Here is a 22,550-nt window from a genome sequence, read left to right on the forward strand (position 1 = left end):
AAAGGGACATTTAGAAACGTGTCTCCTGTACAGACAGACAGTGCTCGAAACGTGTGCTCAGTAAGGCCCTGCACCCACAGGTAATAAGAAGGAATCTACACACCTATATATATTTCACACACACACACACACACACACACACACGCACACACGCACACGCACGCACACACACACACACACACAACTTTATTATATTTACATACGCACACACACTCCAGCACTTGTAAGGAGGAGTCATTACATCCCTTTGGCTGTTAGGGGCAGTTCCTAATCATTGCTATTAGCTGACACTAATGTGTCAGATTACTCTGCAGTTTAATAATATTGCTTTCACACAATGAGGACAACAAAACAAACGCTAACTTTTTTTGCAGTCCTAGTGAAAAAAAGTGCATTAATCACATTCATTATTACTTTATGTTGCACTTAACAGCCTACTTTTTAAGACATCAATATACTTCACAAGGATAAAATCTATCTTCAGAATAGTTTGATTACACAAGATTATTTACAGACTTGAACAACAGAGACATCTCTACACGACACCATCTCAGCAGGAGGTGCCTGGCTTACACTGACTAAAACGAGACAAGAGATAAAAGTAGACTTTAAGTTTAGAGCCACACTAGCAGTCCTGCAATACAGCAATGCTCAGGGGAAAATGAAGCATGCTCATGTCATTGTGCACTGGTTTAACTTGCATGAAAAATGTGCATGAAAATTTGCATCTACATGTACCACTCCATCTCCAGTTCAGTGACAGAAGTAATAAGGACCCAGGTCTGCAGGTTAATATTAGTTAGTGAGACACAGTCTGGGCTGAAACAAAAACATGTAACACAGTGGCCGTTCTGTTGAATAAACTTTAACTGCAAAACACCAACACTCAGAATTGCATCTCTGCTTTTTGCAGATGATGTGGTTCTGTTGTCTCACGGTTACCTCCAGCATGCACTGGGGCAGTTTGCAGCCGAGTGTGGAGCAGTCGAGGTGAGAGTCAGCACCTCCAAATTTGAGGCCATGATCCTCTGCCAGAAACCAATGGATTACCCCTTCCAGATTGGGGGAGAGTTACTGCCTCAAACTAGGGAGTTCAAGCATCTCGTGGTCTTGTTAATGAGTGATGGTACATCCCAACCCTCACCTATGGTCATGAGCTCTGTGTAGTGACCGAAAGAATGAGTTGGTGGTCAAAATGGGTTTTATCATCTGATCAGGATGCCTCCTGGGCGCCTCCTGCTGGAGGTGTTTCGGGCACCTCTCACTGGTAGGAGGTCCCCTAGGAGGAGCTGGAAAGCATGACTGGGGAGAAGGACGTCTGGGGTGCTTTGCTTGGCCTGCTGCCCCCGCGACCCGGCCCCAAATAAGCGGATGAAAATGGTTGGATGGATGAGTATTTGCCGAAAATTTGCTTTAAGTTCAGTCTAAACGTGCCGGCTCAATTTTCAGTCTCAGCTATAGATAGGCTCAGTTGTGTTCATTATGAAGTGTTGGACTAGAGGAACGTTTGATCTGCTAGATAGCACTGTTGTAAATGGAGGTGGTGCTAGTGTGGCTAAAAACAAGCAGACCAGTAAAGCTAAAGTGGGGACAGGTAAGTGAACGTCATCTAACACCAGGTGCAGCCAGAAGAACACACAGCTCTCATGAACACAACAGAGAACCAGCTGCTGCCTAAACAGGACTACACTTCACCTCCCAGCAGCATTTTCACACCCCACAACAAGAATCAGCTACACAAACTACAAAATAGATAAGTCTTAAAATATACATTTTAAATAAGCATCACACAAGATGAAAATATACAGTATATATATATATATATACGTATATATACTGGTCACTTTTAAAAGATAAATCTTTGTTGTTTGTCACACCTACGTACACTGCAAATATACAGAAATATAAATATAGTCCATTTAATCCTTAACACCATGGCTTTGAATACTGTGATAAAAAAATAAATAATAGTATCCTCTTCCTCTGGTTTAACGTTGGTTCAACCAGGGGTCAAAGATCTTCATCGCAAAGGAACTGTGGTGTCTATTTCAGTAACACTTCATGAGGTTTATTTTCCCACAAATATACGGAGACAGTGTGCACTGAGCATATTTGTATGTTTGTTTGTGCATGTATGTACGGTATACAAGGCGTACAGAAGCTCATAATATTCCATTGTTTGGATTCTTGTGCCTTAACTTCCTCAATCTTTTGGTCCATTGCTCATTTTTGTTATTCCATTTTCATTGCTATTACTTTTGGTCCATAGTGAACATAGTTTGTGCTCCAATCTAAATATTGCTTACTCATTATGTGGTACATATTCAACTGCAGCTTTTTAATGCCACATGTGCAGAAATCTTCAAAACAATACGTCAACAATTAAGGTTAGTGTTTCATGTGTGCACAATAAGTGCGTAATATCTTTGTGCTTTTGTAGCGTTGTAGCAACAAAGCCAAAATTAAGTGTTTCAAATTCACACGAACAAGCTGTGCTTTCTGTCACTGAGGAATTTACGTGCCTTGTGTTTCAGGCTTCGCTCTTTGTAGTTCCCTTTCAACACATATCCTCTCTATGACACTGTAAGCTAAACATGTAGATTTCAAGTGTTGCCTCCTGTTTACTCTTTGGTGGAGAAATTAAATATGTCATAACGCGTGTGTGTCACAGATGACGAGACTGTGGCTTAAAACATTATCCTATATCATATGAATATACTGCATACCACTGTTTACACAGAATGAACGACACGGCTACACACAGAGCACAGCAGGGAATGGGAACAGAACATAAATGGATGTCTTTAGAGCAGCTGTAAGTAAACAGAGCTGTGTGAAAATAGATCTGCACAGTGAGACGTGTTTTCTAGCTCAAGCATCTGAACAAAGGTCCTCGTGTAGACATACTGTATGTACTCACTGAAATCACTGCATATGTTTCATAGAAAATAACTTAGACTATATGGCTTTGACACACAGTACCACTACGTAGGACACATTAAAGTAACACTTCACCCCTCAAATGATCATTTGATAATCAGTTACTCACTCTGTGTGTGTTGAATTTGTAAAGAAAGCTTTGTTTTTCTTGCATGCCCCCGCCGAATGAAGAATCCAAAAACAACGACAACAAATCTCATTTATCCAGTCGTATGCTCAGTACTTCCTAAACACAAGCATTTTTGCTACATATTACAATTTAAAACTGAACTGAAAGTGAAACTTTCTTATGATCTCTTCAAAGCCAGACTCCATTGACAAAAGCAGCAATTTTACCACACTAAACACAGGAGCTGCTGGTCTACCGCTGCCTACATCAGTTACTGTGTCAGCGCTACTATGTGACTTTGGTGTTTTAAATGGTCAGTTGGGATTCACCAAAGTCACACAATTATACAAACAAGCTCACTGATCGAGGCAGGAGTAGACCAGCAGCTCCTGTATTCAGTGAGGTAAAATTACAGTTTTTGTCAATGGAGTCTGGCTTTCAGTTCTGTTTCAGTTTCCACTGAAAAGGGCTGCCTGTAAAGTGCTGAATACACAACTGGATAAATGTTATACTGCATGAGTTGCGTGAGAGTTTGGAAACAGATCTTTTGATACAGTCTTGCTGTTGTTTACATGGATCCCTGTGACCTTAATTCATCAAGAACTTCCTCTGTTTTTGGGTCTTTTGTTCACCAGAGGCATGCAAGACAAATGTTTTCTTCAAAAATTCAATGTAACACAGGATGAGTAATTGATATAAAGAGAATCTTTTGGAGGGTGAAGTATTCCTTTTAAATATTTAAACTAACATTCATCTCGGCTCTCTGTGCCAGTGTGCTGAGTGAAAACCAGTTCAGCCACCAGGACCACACTGGCTCCACTCTACATTCTTTCAGATCCCCTGCACTGTGCAGACAGGGATGTGCATTATAACCTGTGTGGGGGGGCTGTGTCTGCCGAGGATCCTTATACTAAGGCAAAGAAAAGCAGATCACAGAACTTTGTCTTAAGCACATAAACCCTGTGATGTTATATACAGAATAGATACAGATGTACAGTGTGTCACTGTCAACCTCACCCTGATTTCATTGTTTAATTTACTGTTAAGAATTTTGTCTTTTTTTCCCCATGTGGTTCCTTGGTGTTATTTTGGGAAGCGTGTGTTCAGATAAACTGGGCAGCTACATACAGTTTTGTGGTGTTAGTGGGGCAGCGGTGGTGATTCTCGGTGCTGCAGTGACCCCCAGTGGAGACTCTATGGCTGGAAGGTAAACTGTGCTACAGGACTGGGTGTCTGAGGGGCGTTTGGACAGCAGTCAAGAGTCAGAATCTGGAGTGGTGGGCATGGTCGGTGTAGTCGGTGTGGTGGGGCTGATGGCAGCGTTCTGGTAGCTCGTGCCGTAGCAGATGTTTGGAGACAGCGAGTTGGGGTCCAGGGTTTTGGTTCCTCCTGGAGTCAGGTAGGGCCTGCGTGCTGGCGTCGATGATGGTGCCTCACCGGGCTTAGCGCCAAGGATGAACCTGGACTCGTCCTGCTCCTCCAGGTTGGATATGTCCTTCATCATGGTTTTGCGGTAGGAGACAGACAGCTTGTTGGAGCCATCTGACATCAGGTTGAAGCGACGGGCGATGTAGACAACAGGGAGAGGAAGCATGGCCACGATGATGAGAGCGAAGCACATGGCCAGTGCCCAGGGAGGGTAGCTCTGGAAGCGTTCCTGAGCCTGCAGACACACACAAAGGGTTACTGTAAATGATAATTTATATGCAATCTTTTTTGTTGTATTGGAGAGTGCGGGTGTGTTTTTGTAGCCATTGCTCTAGGATGACTATATCAATCTCATAGTCGGCCAATTGCTTTGATTCAGACAGACATATCGCCACAACTTTTGGATGGATTGCCATGAAACTTTGTAAAGACATTTATGGTACCCAGAAGATCTGGCTGAGTTTGGTGAAGCTCTGACTTTACCTCTATTGCTGTCATGAAGTTCACATTGTGGTTTTGGGTCTAATGTCTCAACAACTGTTAAACTTTTAGATATATTGCCACGACATTTGATACACACATTTATGTTCCCCTCAGGATGAATTGCAATAACTTAAATGATCATATATGTTTTTATCTTGCACTGTCATAAGGTCAAAATTTGAATTTGTCCAGGACTCAAGATGAATCAAATTCCCAGTCCCATCAGCCTCAGGTGTACTCCAGATTCTTATTTGGCATGTCATCTCACTAAATTTGTGTTTTTCTGCGCTGTGTCTCTTGGATGCCTCCTGCCTACAATCTGGCACTTGGTCGGGACCTTTTTATAAAACCCTGACCTCACCTAAGTGCTGCTGTGCGGGTACACGCCCATAAATTTCCCGAACACAGAAAATAAGAAGAAAGTAAGAAAATACAGGCAGAGGGCAGAGTCTCTGTAGAAAAATAAACCACCACACACATGTAGTGGGTCACTGAAGACACTGCAGCAGTGAAGTGTGGTTCTCGATAATAATTTAATTTTTCTGCAGCTGGGAAGCGTGTTCATATGTTCCAGGTGGGGGGAAATCTTCTAACAAAGGTCAATGTGTCACAGGAGTCACAGGAGTGACTACTGATTGGCTGTGGGTATTCTCTGGCCGCAGTTTTCCAGTGAAAGTTACCATCCCCAACGTTTAGGTTGGCTGCACTTGGCCACAGAATCAAACTCTCGCAGCTCAGAGTGGCCACCACAACGTTTCACAGACATTGCCACAGACTGCACTTCCCAGCTGCTTGGTGTATTTCAGCATTACTTATGTATGAATTTAAAGATAGAAACATCCTGAATAGTATATCTATGTTGGTCAGGCTTGTCACTGTGAGCATGTTAGCATGCTGATATTAGCATGTAGCTCAAGTCACCAGCCTCACGGAGCCTTACATGGCTAGAGACCCTGTTTTCAGTCATAACACCCACTCACTGTTATTACCTTACATACGTGCAAAGAGACACACCTTTTGTAAGAAATACAAGGGCTTTTTGGGGGGATACGTATTTCTCTAGAAGACTTTTGTCAAAATTCCTCATGACGAAAATGACAAAAGAAATTACAAACAGGATGTTGAAGTTACCCTCTGGCCACAGACCTGGTGGTCAAGAAAAAAAAAAAACCTGAAGAATAAAAAAAGAAAAGACACCTCAAACAAAATGCACGCACGCACTGACCAGGTCTTGGACCCAGGCATTGTATCCTGGTGGGCTGATGGCCATCTCTATGATGGTGGCTGTGATGAGCACAATCAGACACAGAGGGGAGACGTACTTCCACAGGTAGAAATAGATTATGCACGGTCGGAAACCCAACATGTCCTCCAGGTCCTGCATGAACCTGATGGAGAAAGAACAACAGAAATGTGAACAGTAATGATCATGTCCCATTATATGATTTTACATTTACTTAACACACCTCTGTTCCAGTTTTATTTCTATATTTTAAATTGCCACAGCCAGTACCTTTTTGTGCCATAAATCCACGTGACAGACACATTCTCCAAGATGACCACGACTGTCAGAGGCAGTCCGGCAGAGTAATCATCAAACATAGTGACAAAGTAATTTCCTGAGCGTTGAACGAAGAGCAGGCCACAGAAGAAGGCCACAATGCAGCAACCCACTGAAACAAACCCAGAGAAAAAGAATAATAATTAGCGCTTCTTCAGAGGAAATGATGAGCGTTTGGTCTAATAGATGAGAAAATGAAAAATAAAATGGTTTTACTGGCAGTGAGCTGCTTTGCTTCCTGTTCTGCATTCATTACACACAAAGCAATAACACAAAGCCTAATGCAGCCCGTTTCCAAATGTGTTTCAATGCAGTGCTGAGTCAGGAGGTTGCAAACAGCTGACAGTGTCAGTGAGGAAGGTTCACCTGTGAACAGCTCCTTCTGGACCTTGTAAGTGTCGAGGACAGGTGTGGTGATGCCAGTCATGGTGCCGATCATGCTGCCCAGACCGAGGTTGATTAGCATGAAGAAGAACATGACCGACCAGAACGGAGATGCTGGGAAATGAGTCATGGCCTCTGTGAAGGCGATGAAAGCCAGGCCGGTGCCCTGGACAGACTGCACAGAGACGGACAGAGGACTGAAATCAAGTAAACATGGAACATGCTGTAGAATCGGCTGTACCAGGACTGTGCCAAAGACTCACCTTGTTGAGCTCGTCCTCCAGGACACAAGGCTCCAGACCCAGCTGGGTGAAGCTGTCCTCCTTCACTGTCTTGATGACCCCGTACATCTCGGCGTAGTCTGATGAGGTGAGATGGGAGAAGTTCACATGTGGAGGGATGAGATCGTGGCTCAGGACATTTGAGTTGAGATATCCCAGGATCTTCTCAGCGTTTCTGCAGAGATAGAATCACAATCAACTCTACTGTTCAAGCATGCTGACATATTCAAGTCTGGTCTCAGTCGCTCTCAACATAGTGCAGAGAACAAATGTGCTGCAGCTGAAGCTAATGATTAGGAGGAGAAGTAAAGAAACCAGAAAATACTGATAATAATGAAGCTGGAATCAAAGAATTTTTTACTTTTTTCCTTAAAAATTCAAACCATATCATCATGTATCAGATTAGTTGATAATTAATTGAATAGCTGACAATTAATCGATTAATTGTTGCAGCATTAAAATGTACAGAAGTTAAAGATATCAAGCGAAATAAATACAAGCAAACAGTATGAATAATGCTTCAGGAAAAGAAGCCTCTCCAGGTGTGAACTTACTCTACGACACACTTTTCATTCATGATGTTGGCCTTGAAGCCCAGCACAGCAAACACCACCAGCGTAGCCAGAATGGAGGTGAGGAAGTTGATGATAGAGACGAGCACGGCGTCAAAATGACAGTTGTTATCGATCTTATTATAACTGGAGAAGGCTATGACTCCTCCAAACCCCAGACCCAGGGCGAAGAACACCTGGGTGGCTGCCTCCCTCCACACCTGGGGCTCCAGCATCTTCTCCAGCTGTGAGAGACAGAGAGAGAGACAGTCAGATCATAACTTCATTACTGAGCATTTGTCAGCATGGCCGGGAGGAATAAACTTTCACCTTGGGAGTGAACATGTGAGCGATGCCATCCACTGATCCCTTCAACATTAAACCTCTGACCAGGAAACAGAACAGCACCACGTAGGGGAAAAGAGAGCTGAAGTACATCACCTGTGGGAGTGGGAAAAAAACATAACATACATTCAGGAGACGGAAACCAGTTTTCTGTCATCATGTCACCCACTTCTGCCTCATCCTTTCCACTACCTTCCCAGAGGAGGCGATCCCTTTGATGACGGCGAGGCAGACAATGATCCAGGCCACCAGCAGTGACAGGGTCATTTTGATGTTGAGGCCGCCGCTCTCTGCGATGGTGCTGGTGGTGTTCAGAGTCTGACGGTACCAGAAGTAGGTCGTGGCTGAGCTTTTGTCGCACTCTGGCTCCACAACTGTGTGTTTTGCAGACAGAAGGAGATGGAGCTTTAGTTTGGGTGATAATGAGTATGGAGGACGAGAAATGGGTGTGAAGATGCGGCATGGATGTCGCGGTGAGGGCAGAGGGAGAAATATAATAAGTGTTTGCTCAGGGTCAACATCGCAATTCTCGTCTGGTTTACACCTCTCAGATGTAAAGCCAGCTAACAAGGTCATCTGTGTGCTTAGTATGCAGAGCATGAACTTCCAGTTTACCACACCTGAGATTTTTTACACAGTATATTACTGTTGTTACCCTGAGGAAAAGATACTGTGTGTGAGTTTAGAGTCAGCAGTGTTACGATTCTCCACATAATTGTGTAGGATGGTGCAGATTCATCTATCCGGATGCACACACACAACCCACACAGACACATACAGGTGCGGGGACAGCTCTTAGATGTATGACACTGGACACAGACGTAAGGGAAGCACACACTCAGAGAAATGTTGTTCATTCTGCTGCTGTCCTTCAGCATCAGCGTCCTTCAGTCTGAATCTCACCTCCCTGTCTCTTGGCCAGCAGCCTTGCTGAGTCACACACATGCTGAGCGTTACTCAGCTGCCCCTCAGGGTTATGTTATTATCACCTCTAATCGAATGAACACCCGAGGGTTTTAATCTGGATTATGTCTGTGAAGTCGTGACAGAAAGTTGTAAGCAAGTTAACACAGTTCGTCTGATCTGCTTGCTTTAGGTGCGTCGATAGGCTGACGATTTGCAAGGCAACTTTAATCCTACAGCTCGTAACGTGGTGAGGAATTATAACGACAACTGTGTAGATACTATTAAAAAGATTGAGTATAACAATGACACAAATGGATATTGTTCCAGACATAACATAATCCTGAAAATGTACGCACTCTTGATATTAGACGAACGCATTCATCTATTTTAATGTGATTTCACTCAACAGGTTGATTTGAAACAAAAAACAAACCTGTCAGTGTTACAAACCACTTAATGACTTCACAATATATATATATATATGTATAAACAGATATTTTATAGTTTCCCTGGGTAGCTAACAGGAAGTAAACAGGGACCAAAACTATTGCCTTAGCAGCATAATAGCAATGTAAAGGTCTCCATGAAGAGTAAACCTAGTAGTTCCCTTTGGACTGAGTTTGCATTTAGCTTGTGCTAAAATGTGACCCAACTTTAGCCATTTTCAAAAATTAACTACAGTAAAAACTCCCGTTTTCCCGCCTTTGATTTTGTACCGACTGGTTTCTGCACTCACATTGTGTTTCTTGTCTCTGACTTTCAGCTGTGTGAGCAGCATGGCTCTATGGATGTCACTGTTGTTCTGTCTTCAGTGCCACTTTGGTCCGGACTGAAATATCTTAACGACTACTGGATAGATTGTCATGAAACTGAAGAAGCCTCTTGGATGAGAGATGAAATGTCTTCAAGAAAGTCAAGCAAGTCCAGTTGCCTAAGATATAGCACTTAAGATTGTCATGAAATTTTGTACAGACATCCATGATCCCCAGAGGATGAATCCTACGGACTTCTGCGACCCTCTCACTTTTCCTCTGGCACTATCATGAGATTGGCTTTGACGTTTCTATCAGCCTCAGCTGCACTTTGTATTTTGTGCTAATTAGCAAACGTAAGCATGCTAATCGGCCAAACTAATATGGTGAACATGATAAACACTACCTGCTTTACATCAGCATGTTGCCATTGTCATTGTGAGCAAGTGCGCCATTATCTGTAACTGTATCTGTATCTGTTCAGCCAACTAAATTATCAGTATCCTATCTGTACTCTGTAATGGGTGGAGTTTAAACAAGGAGTGGGTTGGCTTAACCAGGAAGTTAAGCGGAAGTTTATATTTTAAGCCTGAAATTGAACTGAAATGCTCCCAGCAAAGCCTTGGAGCATTTTTTCCCCAAGTGGCCACTTGTGGTATTGCAGAAGAAAAAAAAAGTGTGGCCCTAAAAACATTTTCCCCTTTAACTACCATTATAAAAGATAATAGGACAACTCGAATTGCAAACAAGAGTAATTATGACTCTTCTGTTATAAAGTTTTGATCCATGGAGGTTTTACATTTGTAAAACTGTCCTTTAAAAATCTGTGATGTCATCACAATGCGATATCTTCTAGGAGCTGAGTGGGTACCTGTGGGTGGGGCCATCGGGAGAAACACCACTAATCATATTCAGTGAGCGGCATTATGCGGAAATTCACCTGGAAGCTAAAAACTCCACTGAACTGAATAGGCCCCATCTTGGTGTCCAGTATCTAGGTATTATTATAAACCTATAGGGTTGATCAGAAGTTGCAATATTTATTAGTTATTAAAAAACTATTTACACCTCTGTGTTTGAAATGTGCTGCATTCGCAACTTTGCTTGTCTGTTAGTATTTAACATCACTCACTAGCAAGTGTCCCGTTTCTTCTGATTGGACATTCGCTCCATGGAAGAGGATACTGGAAGGACTGGAAGAAATAGAAGATGCTCCAGCCGATGATCACGTTATAGTAGAGACCCACAAAGCCACACACCTGATAGATAGATAGATAGATAGATAGATAGATAGATAGGCATGACATAAACAGCAAGCATATATTACAGTAACAGAAATGGTAATTGGAGAATGCTATTGGGTGGGTGTCACATTTCCTCCATTAAACTGTATAAAAAGATCTGTACAGCGTGAGAAAAGCATGTAAATGAGGCAGCATGCTTTGTGCACGTCCCGTGTTGCTGTCAGTCTTCTGAGAAGTCTTGCCAACCAGGACATTCACAAGCTAAATAAGGTTGAGGAAAGCATGAATAATTAAAGTGCTCTCTTTTCAACACTGATCTTCTGCGAGATATTTATAGCTGCTTCTGCGCCCGCCCTGCAACTCCAAAGAAAGGCTACCTTTCCTTCTCAAACACGTCAATACCTCCCATAAACCCAAGAGAGCCCGAGGCTGTTGTGGTGACTCCAGATGTTCCTGTAACTTTATCCTGCTCGTTGCCATATCAGTTTCATGGCTGTTACACGTTATAATCACGTACAGGACACACACAATCATATTGTGCTTAAATTAGGGATCAGATTATGTTTGTTCTTTAGAGCTGTGGCTTGTTTTTTATCCTTATACTGGTGCGCTTTCAGCTGATGTGTTTCTGTTTTAACTGCAGGCTCTGACAGCTGTTCTAACATTACGACCTCACTGATTCTTATCACAGGACCCACACTTCTTCTTTTCACCATGCTGCTGTCAAACAGCTCGTCTCGATTAAAGAAAGTGTTACTGAGTGTGCTTTGAGCTTACAGCTATACACAGCGGATAGATGACTCTGAAAATGAAAATCAGTGGTTTATCCCCCCTCACCATCAGACTGGACATCCCTATCCCGCCCAGACTGGGACAGACGTAGTTCCAGACCCCGATGCTCCCACGTCGGATCTTCTGACCCACAGCCAGCTCCATGAAGAATAGTGGGATGCCGATGATGAGGAGGAGGATGAAGTAGGGAACCAGATAGGCACCTGAAAAACAGGGAGGCTTGTATGAAGCATTTCAAGGCAAGTGTGTAAATGTGCAAACAGAAATGACAACACGTCTCAGACAGAGACCAAGGGATGTAATGTGTTGTAACTGTCTATTGTCAGTGACAGAAATAGATTTTCCAAAAGAACAATAAAAGAAAACAAACTAATGAAAAGAATTTGAGTTGTTGCTGTGGGAATTAAAGGATGTCATTTTTCTAGACTATGTAAAAGTACTTTTCCTTACAGGATTAATCTTTTACTTTATATGAAGTAAACGACACATAACTCACCACTTTTTACAGTGTGTCATATTGCTGCAGATTTTCAGCTTCAGCCTTTCTTAAGTCCAATACTTTCCTTGCTTATTTGTAAACTACAGTAAATTATATGTTTTGAGGCTGTAGTCTGTGGTGCTGTCATATTAGACGGTATTTAGTTTTTTTTCATATTTTGTTTTCCTCATTTACAGCCAGAAGACCAAAAATAGTAGAAACTTTAATATGATCCAATCCAGTACAAGAGCAACATCATCAACAGTCTCAAAACAACCACAGAAATGAACCAGCACCTTTCTGAAACAGTAGTATGTTGTATTTTTAAAGGATTGCTTCATGTTGAACAGGGTTCAGAATATTTTTCTGCTGTGATGGAAAATTATGGTATTTGACCTTTTTTTTTTAACATATAGCATGTTCTGCATGTTTTTGCATAAGGTTACTTGCTATAATGTATGATGTGTATTGCTCAGTTAACCTTTACTGTGACAGCAGTGTTAGATACAGCAGAGGCCTAATGGAAGTAGGTGAAAGGTGTCCTTGTGAGCCTCAAGAGATGTTGTGTCTTAGGGATGCTTACTGCAGAAACCACCTGAGTGCCATATATTTGGACTGTTGACATGCATGTGTTTTGGGAACTATAAAGACAGCATGGCTGAAGAACATCTAGCCACTCACTCACTCACTCACTGACTGTTCATGTGGTTGCTGTGTGTGACTCCATTCATGAATGCTTATTAAAACTCAAGAAAGACAGCCGACTGTGGGGGATTTGTAGTAAATGGATTAAGTGGTGGGTAAAATCTTTCGGCCACTTTGGCAGACAGGGAAAATGCCCAACAGAAAGACTTGTTGAGTATGGTCAGTGTATGATAGAATTCAATTCAGTTCAATAGAACTTTATTTGTCCCAAAGGAAAGTCTTGTGCCAGAGAATGTTTCAAATTACTCTAACACTAAGAACAGTAACTACAATTTTAACAATTCACAACCAGTACCAACCAGAACAACCAGTGGGTTCCCCTGGTTAGGGTCACTCACTGGGCACAGTTTTAGATCAACAGGGTGTTAAATATCTGGTAAAATATACAAATACACAAGATAATTTTTTGTTTTCAAGGGGCACAAGCAAAAACTAAAATGGTAGAAAAAACAGACTGCTCCTATTGATCAATTTTATACTGAATACGATATAACAATTTGAAGTAATACTTAGTTAGATGGAGATGATTAGATAAAGCTACACATTTGAAAGTGGCTCAGTAATAACCATTATTAAGGTGCCCACACACATGCATACATGCCTTATTGTATCAACTTCACCAGCTATGACACATATCAGTTTCATCTAAAAGAATAAGTCTTAGGGCTGCTGTGAAACTGAGCCTACTTGGGGCAACAAAAAAGTTTGTCTTGGGTGTGTCGGTACAATAGACAAAGAAGAAAGGATAGCAGAGGAGACACCCGCATACCAATGTACCTGGGCTGGACAGCCATAAGGTCCACAGGCTGAGATCACTGCAAATGTCCTATTTATTTAGGACATCTAGGCTCCAAAAAAGTATTGCATCAAAGTTAGAAATTCCAGTGTTGTGACAACATTACTTTATGTAGGCGTGTGCATGTGTACAGCATGTGTAGGGGCTCCATAACAGCCATGGTAGAATTCAACCACTATGAATTTACAATGCATATGTTTTTGTGCACATATATCAAACATATTATTAGTTCCTTTAGCGCACAGACTTCAAAAGGGGCAGACAAAATTCCTGACTGGCAGCCAAAATTCACTTTTGCCTGCCACATTGAGAGGTAGTGAAAAAAGTTAATTTCAGACAAATATACAGCACAAAAATACTGGTATGGTCCTTTAACAATGTGAGTAGAAACATTGCTGTTTATCATTGTCATTTGTACAGTAATTCATCATTTTTGCATCAGTTTTCCAGCACAATGTGATCCAGTGAGCTCCTCTCAGACGCAAGGTCCGCAACTCCTCTGATGAATATTCTTTGAATATTCATTTTAATTTTGACGGAAGTCTAAATTTGTCTCTTTGCAGCGTAATCCAGAGAGGCATAATCAGGATGCAACTCTGTTTTATATGAAGGTTGAGTCATCATCTGGGACTTATAGCAGGCAAACACGTACCACTATTAATACATCAAAAGTAGGAATTACATACAGTGGCACACACACTTGAGGGTGGGAAGAGTAATGAGGCAGAGAGAGAAGAGAGGGGGCGAAAGGCTAAATCAAGAAAGCGGAAACAGAGAGAATAGCGAGGTTAAATGTAGTGAGGAGTTCTGGGCCTTTGCCAGGATTTTGCAAATCCTCTTCATCAAATGTTATATAAACTGCAGTCCGTGATAGATGTAATATATTCCAGTCACGAGCATAAAGATGTGACAATGGAGGGAGAAATGATAGAGGATGTCACGAAAGGGGGGGAAGAAATAACATAAATGGGAGAGAGGCCCACACAGCGATAACTCCCAAACAACACAGACCTTTAATGTGCCTGTAATTGGCCGCCAGACAGACAATTACAGAGTGAAAAATGGCCGTCAGGTCGCACAACCTGACTGGTCTCTACTGTGAGTAAATCCTCCCAGTAAGCAATAAATCCTGCCTATATGCAGTAAATCAGACGCAGGCAGTAAAGCAGCAACAACATAAAGGACTTGTGAGCGCTGGCACGTCTGTCAGTCTATGATGACGAGGTGTTTCTCCACCTATAGTGAACACAGGTTTACACTGTGTCCGCCTCTGATTACATGCACAGAAATAAAAGCTCATCACTATACAGTTCCATTTTTTATCGAGCCCTCTTCTGTTAACCAGAGTATCAGTGGAGCCCGGCCTGAACTGCTGGCAGTAGTAATCAATAGTGCAGCTATATTTAGACTTGGCTGTTTTCTGCACAATACAGCTGCTCTCTTGGCTCTTCTGTGCTGAATGGAGGCTCCATGTAGGTTGTGATGGTGATGGAGTGACGGAGATACTAAAGTCTAGTTAGAGCAGCTGAGCAGAAGCTGGTTTTATGTGTCTGGAAGATTTTATCACTTGTGTCAAATAGGGCTGAACAGTGTTGTGAAAATCAATATCACAGAGTTAATGTGAACATTTGTCCTCAAAACTGACATGTAACATTTTTAGATCAAGAATTTCAATACTAACTGTATTTGGTTTTTGATTACAGTTTGTTTTGAATCATTAAGTTAGATTTTGATAACATAAACAATATGGTATTATCACAATATATCCACTTAAAGTTGTTATAAAATAATGAATTATTGTTCAGCTCTTGTGTCAAAGGCTGCAAATGACTTAAATGATGTAAAATCTGATACCCAATAGATTTGTATTGTTACTTTTTAGTAAAACTACTTTGATATGTCCTGTTAACTTTACACTGGATTGTTGGAAAAACAGAAGGAGACTACGAATTAACAGCCACGCTGTCAGTGACGATACCAACATACTGATGTTTAGCAGGTGTTAGAGCCATATCTAGCAAGTCCTAGTTTCCTATTATTTTTTGAGTCACTTTAATGTGTGGAGACGCCGTAGGGGATACAGTCTTTAATGGCTGCGGATTTTGTCAATCTTAGTTTTATTGTTTGATGAAGTCATTTGATACCACATTGATTTGAACTTCGTAGAATGTCCGCCCTGAGACTGGGAGGTCGTGGGTTCGATCGGGTCATACCAAAGACTATAAAAATTGGACCCATCACCTCCCTGCTTGGCACTCAGCACCAGGGGTTGGAACTGGGGGGTTAAATCACCACATGATTCCCGAGCGTGGCACCACTGCTGCTCACTGCTCCCTCAGGGGATGGGTCAAATGCGGAGAACAAATTTCAATCAGTATGACTTTAACTTTCGGGGTGGCAGTAGCTCAGTCCATAGGGACCTGGGTTGGGACCCGGAGGGTCACCTGTTCGAGTCCCTGTCTGGACCAAAATATGGAGCGTGGACTGGTGGCTGGAGAGGTGCCAGTTCACCTCCTGGGCAATGCCGAGGTGCCCTTGAGCAAGGCACCAAACCCTCCAACCACTTGGGGGACCTGACCAAGGCAGCCCCCTCACTCTGACATCCCTCCACTTTGTGCAGGTATAGGTCTTTCGGACCTGTGTGCAAGAGTGACAACATTGAATTTCCCCTCAAAAAATAAACTTAAATGACAATCAGTTTAGAGCATCATCCTGCAACTCTCCAAACATCTTGCAAATCAATCAGCTCTTAAACCAACCAAAGCACCCTAGATAGTCAAACAGTGAGTAAAATAAACCAAAGACAGTGAGTTTATCATATTTCCCGTTACGGTGTCTGTGAGCGGCTGATTCTGAACTTATTTGGAAGCTGTAATAGCAGGTATTATTAAACATGTTCACTATCTCAGTTAGCATGCTAACATTTGCAAATAGGCCCAAAAAACAAAGTAAAGCTGAGGCTGATGGGAATGTCATTGCAGGTGTTTGGTCATAAACTAGTGTTGCACTGGATAAAGAGTTCAATGTTCTTACAGATCATCCAGAGGATGACATGACATTTGTTGAAGTATTTCAGTCTGAACCAAAGTGATAGAGACTCACTGACAGACAGACCAATCAACATAAAAAATATAGAGAGAAATAAGTGTCAGATTAAACTTCTTTGTTATTGAATGGTTAAACTTTTTTACTAAATGGCTCCATAACTGTGTGTTCTTCTGATGATCACAGAGAGCTGACAGAGTGTGTTTTCTATGTGGATATGGTTTTAAATGTGTAAAAATCATGTTCATTACATGTTCCACATCATGGAAAACATACTTAAAGCTGCTATAGAACTTTTATGTGATTATCATTAGTGTTAATATCCTCCCACTGTGGGCTTTAAATGCAAACTCTACTTACATTTGTGTAGCACCTTTCTAGTCTTCCGACCACTCAAACCACTTACATTACAGAGCTAAAAACGTTCACTCACTGGTAGCCAAGGCTACCATGCAAGGTGCCACCTGCTCACATAAACATTCACACACACCAACAACACAGCTATCAGGAGCAATTTGGGCATCAGTATGTTGCCCAAGGATATCCACATGCTCGAGGATATCTTCCACATACTCGAGGATGTCTTTCACATGTGGACTGCAGGAGCCAGGGATCAAACCACCAATCTTCTGATTTGTAGAGAACCCACTCTACCTCCTGAGCCACAGCCGCCCCAAGATTAAGTTCTGGTATGTTAGTACAGTATCTGGTCCATTGCTGTCACAACCAAGAACAATGGCAGATTGCAGTGTATCATTTCCTAAGCAGGTGATTGACTGCAATCTTCCGTCCCTCCAGGACCCTCAGGTGGGCAGGAAATATTGTGGCCGACCCAGTACAGACACAAACTCTTTGAAACGCTCCCCTCTGGCAAGAGGCTTCAGTCACTGAGGACCAAAACCTCACACCACAACAACAGTTTCCTCAAGACTGCGACTGGCCTGTGATCCCCAGTGGACTCTCATCATAAACACATCTTCACATCTATCTATATGTGTTACATTTAAACATATCTTTGGGACTGTATCTCTGTACATTGCACATTCTTTTTATACATCTTAACCTTACATGACCCTTGACTTATTCCCGGGACAGTTTGCACATAGCTGCACAAACGACCACTTCTAAACACCGCACAGCTCTTTCACTGATCCACTGATTTTAAAAATCTCTGAGAAAATACAGGAACTCTAGTAAATGTCTGTAAATGAGATCAGTCACTCGGTGTGCCTTGTGCAACACTACAGCTTGGATTAATACAAGTATCTCACCTCCTCCATTCTTCTGACACAGGTAAGGGAAACGCCACACGTTCCCCAGGCCCACAGAGAAGCCCACCTGGGCCAGGATGTACTGCAGCTTGCTGTTCCAAGCGGGGCGTCCATCGTTTTCAGGCACCTCTATCTGTGGGACTTTCTTCCCAGCGGCCCCTCCTACATTCAGGGAGCTACTCTTGTAGTCGACTGGCTCCTCGTGGGCGAGCAGGTCAGCCACCGACTCTGTGACGTGCTCATGGCTCTGCTCGCGCTGCGTCACCTTGCTGTTCTTAGGCATCAGGGAGGCTGAGGGTCGGGAAGGGGGCGGGGGTGGAGAGAGAAAGAGAGTGCAAGATGGGGTCTGGTGGGACCAGAAAGAGGTGATGCAGACAGAGAGTGGAGAAGAGATAGATGGATGTAGCTGTGAGGGAGGTGCTGAGGAGTGACAGCTGGATTTCAGGTCTGGGACTCAGTCCTACAGCAGAGGGACAGAAAGGTCAAATAGAAAATTTTGTCTAAAGGACATCATCAAAAATTAAACTGTAATAATGTTCTGTTATTGGACAAAGATCCCACAAATAGGCTCCATTTTAAATAAAAGATCGTCAGGTCTGTGCCCCTGTCAAGGCTCATTTAACGTACAGTAATTTTAAGCCTCCTCTTCCTGGCTGTGATCCTTAAATAACACTTCACACAGTCGCTGACACAATTATTCCTCCATTTAGTGCTTGGTTAGGCTTGTAATAAGACACATGGATTGTGACGCCAGAGCCATGATGGATGTCAACATAAAGACAGGAGACTATTGGTCACACCAACTTAACCCGATTCTTTCAACAACAAAAAACCCCAAACTCAGCAGGGACCTGAACAGACATTTTGAAAATAAAACCAAGCACCACAGCTCTTTGTGTCTCACGCGATGTTTTCGTTTCCAGAAAAATTCCCAATCCTGCAAATTGTTCTATTTAATTTCCCTGTTCTGCAAAGCTTAACTTTAGTGAAGCTTTTTTTCCCCCTGTAAATCCCCTAATCCTCTGAAGCCTTGCTGCAACATCCAGCCTCACCCCTCTTTCAGGGAGTGGTTGGTTCGACCCAAACGTAATGGAGGAAGTGAACCTGATGCCTTGGATGAAGTGCCGTCATGTGTTCTCCTGATCTACATCACGAGCCCCTGTGCAGGCTCATTACTTATTGAGTGAGTCGTTTCTCCATTATAAAAATCAGACCTCTGCAAAACTGAAAAAGATGTAGGTTACACATATGGGGGGAAAGATTATGAGTAAAGACTATCTCATGATGTTTGATTTTCTGTGTTGGTAATGAGCGATCAAATCACCAAAGTCCTGTCAAAGCAAAGGGAACACGTAAGGCTAAAAGAAGCAGTGGAGAGCTGGGGCTGAATGAGGAGGCTGCACCTTTAGTGTGATGCAACAGCAGTGATGCACACGAGCCGCCATCGTCACAGCACTCACTGCTTACATCAGCCAAAAACAAGCTTTCTAACTTCCAGCAGATTCTCCACAAAGAGCATAAACTCCACACGTTCCTTTACTTATACTTATATCCTCAGAATGCGCATTTGCTCTCCTTGTTTATGTATTTTTATCCCACAGCAGATTTCCTCCTCTGTGCATGTCAAGATGAGCCTATGATGCAATAATCCATCACGGCCATTCACAAGTCTTTATAATCCTGTGTGCATTAACTATAAAGCCCCCAGCTCTGCCTTTCTGTCTTGTCATTCAATCCCATCCTACAGTATACAAGACACGTAATATCAATCAGAGGCTGCATCATCCAGCCAACGCTGAGAAATGAAAACACCCGACAACTAATCCTGCTGGAAAAAACCCCCACCGACACACAGTTTAGATGACCCCAGCTGATACTAAGAGTCTGGCTCTGTGGAATAATTTCATACGGCATGTTTTCCATGGCAGGAAAAAACCTTTGGGTGGGCATAAAACGTTATCTCTCTCCTGGGTCAGTCATGGTTACATCCATTGAGGAAGATCTACCTTACTGAGCGAAAACATGAAGAATTGTGTTATGATTATATAACCAGCGCAAATATCTGCCTGATCTTTATATATTTATTCTTTCACATGCTTCATAACAAGGGAAAGGACAAATGCAGGGTATTTGTCACCACATACTGTACATCACCTCTACTACAAGACCTGGACTCGTGCTTATTCTGAAAAAATGTGACATCAACACCAGAGGGTGTAACATGGAGTTATTTTATCTACAACAATGATGTAGTTTCATTTAAAGGTGCAGTGTAGGAGCTTTTACTACTCTTCAGTTCTTCTCTCAAACATGCAAGTGGCCTTATCTAGAGCCAGTGTTTGCTGTGTCCATTCTGGGCTACTGTAGAAACAACATGGCAGACTCTGTAGAAGAGGACCTGCTCTGTAGATATAAAAGGCTCATTCTAAGCTAATGAAAACACAACAATTCTTATTTATAGGTGATTATAGACTAATGGAAGCATGGTTATGAATATTATAAACCACCAACTCAATAATTTTGGACATGATACTCTAAGAATGGGTGCAGTGAGGCTGGATCTGAAATTAAAAGTTACTTTCATTGTCGATTAATATACAGATTATTTTCTCAGTTCATACATCAAAAGTACAAAATGTCATACATTTCTAAAGCCAAAGATGCTGTCTTCAAATTTCTTGTTTTGTCCAACCAACAGTCCAAACCCCAGAGATACCCTGTCACATGTAACAAAGACAAGCTGTAAATCATTATAAATGAGAGGCTGGAGTAAGGAACATTTGGTATTTTTACTTGAAAAATCACTGAAACTATTAATTAGTCATCAAAATTAAAATTCTGTCAATAAAATAACTACCTTAACTTTTACTAAGACTATTCAAAAATCATCCCAGTGTATTAAAAGCAGCACAACAGAAAGATTAAAAATTTGGGCTGGGCAATATGGAGAAAATCAAATATCAAAATATCTTTAACAAATACTGATATTGCAACGATATTGCAAGTTTGACTATTGGTGGTTTCACAAAATATTTACACAATGATATTTTTGATAAATATATAATCATCAGTGATGTGGATTTAATGACTAAGGGGGCAAATAACAGAACAACGAGAACAGTCTGGTAAGCTCAGAAAATTACATCACTTTACTGTAATGAAGCATTTAAAACCAGGAAAAGACAAACTTATGGTCCTAAATGAGAGACGATATCAAGTTTCATTTAATGACATCGATTTAATATCTTTATACTACCCAGCTCTAGTAACTTTCCACCAACAACGCCTGATCACTTCTGTGAGCACGTGTTCTCACACATCACTGTTTTCACTGTCAGACCACTGATATCTGAATGGATCGTAATGAGGTTTCCAGACACCTCCAGTGACACAATATAACATGTAACTGACAGGATGAAAAGCAGCAGACCCTGCAGGTATCAGCCTCAGTAATCACTGTTTAAGAGCCCAATGCTTGTTCATTGATTGACCACAGTCAGATCCTGTGATCATCACCAGCAGCCTCTTTTACAAGTCTGACCCACAGTTAGTGGTTAATCAGCTGTTTCACAATAAAAGCCTGGAGCTCATTCTCATTTTGCTGACAGTAACCCACAACTTGAACAAATAAATGGCCAAATTTAAAGCAGCATCGATTTAAAAAGTACTTTGACATGTATAAAACCCTGATTTATCTCTGAAACACAGCTGAACAGAGCAGCTGCAGGTCGTGTAAACCTCACTCATCAACACCAGAGCACAGATCACTCATCGTGGACACCAGGTGACACATCTGGTCCTGATGCTGATAGCCCTCTGTTATCATCTCCGATTTCACTGCCCATCACGAGCCATACGACGACTTTTAAACACGCGCAATCAAGGTCAAAGACGATTATCCTCTGACCTCTGTGGAAACTACAGCTCACTTCCACCACGATGCAAATTACACGCGAACTTCGCAAGATTCAAAACAAGCAGCGTTTAAGACACAAGACAAAGCGACTGAAACTCTTCTGCAGCTGCGTGTGAACTTTCTGCAGAAATAAACACATCTTCTTTAAAACCCAGATGATAACACGCAGGACAGAGATGCACAGTGGATGTTAAGGAGAAATCATCCTTACCTTGAGTCTTTAACAGTCAGTATCCAGGCTTTTTATTATAAAGGCAGAAAATGTGTAGAGAGGCATGGATGCATCCGCCGGGCAGCGCTTGAGTGTCGGTGTGTTACTGGCTGAGCGCTCGCAGGACTGCTGGAGGACGGAGCATCACACGCTGCTCTGCCTACAATTAACATGCAGGGTGGAGAGTCCGGGGCGCACCGTGACGCACAAAGTGCTGCTCATTATCAACAAAGACAAATTATCAGCCGCCACTCACTTGTTGTCGGAGCCCATCACAGTGTCCGTGCACGGGATGGTGATGCTGAGAGGGAGAAATAAAGAGAGATTTGTCAAGGTTATCCACTCCTACCTG

General features: G+C 42.2%; 1 protein-coding gene across 1 annotated transcript; it reads right to left on the bottom strand.

Moving 5' to 3' along the window:
* Positions 1-1,556: 1,556 nt before the first annotated feature.
* LOC125896050 (sodium-dependent neutral amino acid transporter SLC6A17-like) lies at positions 1,557-18,531 on the bottom strand. Its single transcript, XM_049588364.1, has 11 exons — positions 18,072-18,531; positions 11,822-11,979; positions 10,873-10,999; positions 8,275-8,456; positions 8,068-8,178; positions 7,741-7,982; positions 7,169-7,361; positions 6,888-7,080; positions 6,474-6,633; positions 6,186-6,348; positions 1,557-4,712 (listed from the first exon to the last, which is right to left on the bottom strand). Exons 1-11 carry the CDS (start codon positions 18,352-18,354, stop codon positions 4,305-4,307), a joined length of 2,220 nt encoding a protein of 739 aa, XP_049444321.1. The 5' UTR covers positions 18,355-18,531; the 3' UTR covers positions 1,557-4,304.
* Between the last annotated feature and the right edge of the window lie 4,019 nt (positions 18,532-22,550).

Source organism: Epinephelus fuscoguttatus, linkage group LG1 (assembly GCF_011397635.1).
Source record: "Epinephelus fuscoguttatus linkage group LG1, E.fuscoguttatus.final_Chr_v1".
Lineage (NCBI taxonomy): Eukaryota > Metazoa > Chordata > Actinopteri > Perciformes > Serranidae > Epinephelus > Epinephelus fuscoguttatus.

Excerpts from the sequence above, each read along its gene's own strand:
- LOC125896050 (XM_049588364.1), bottom strand. The coding sequence starts at position 18,354 with ATGCCTAAGAACAGCAAGGTGACGCAGCGCGAGCAGAGCCATGAGCAC. Across the intron at positions 11,980-18,071 it reads GTGTCAGAAGAATGGAGGAG|GTGCCTATCTGGTTCCCTAC; the intron begins GTGAGATACTTG and ends CCTGTTTTTCAG. Across the intron at positions 8,179-8,274 it reads GGATCGCCTCCTCTGGGAAG|GTGATGTACTTCAGCTCTCT; the intron begins GTAGTGGAAAGG and ends CCACTCCCACAG.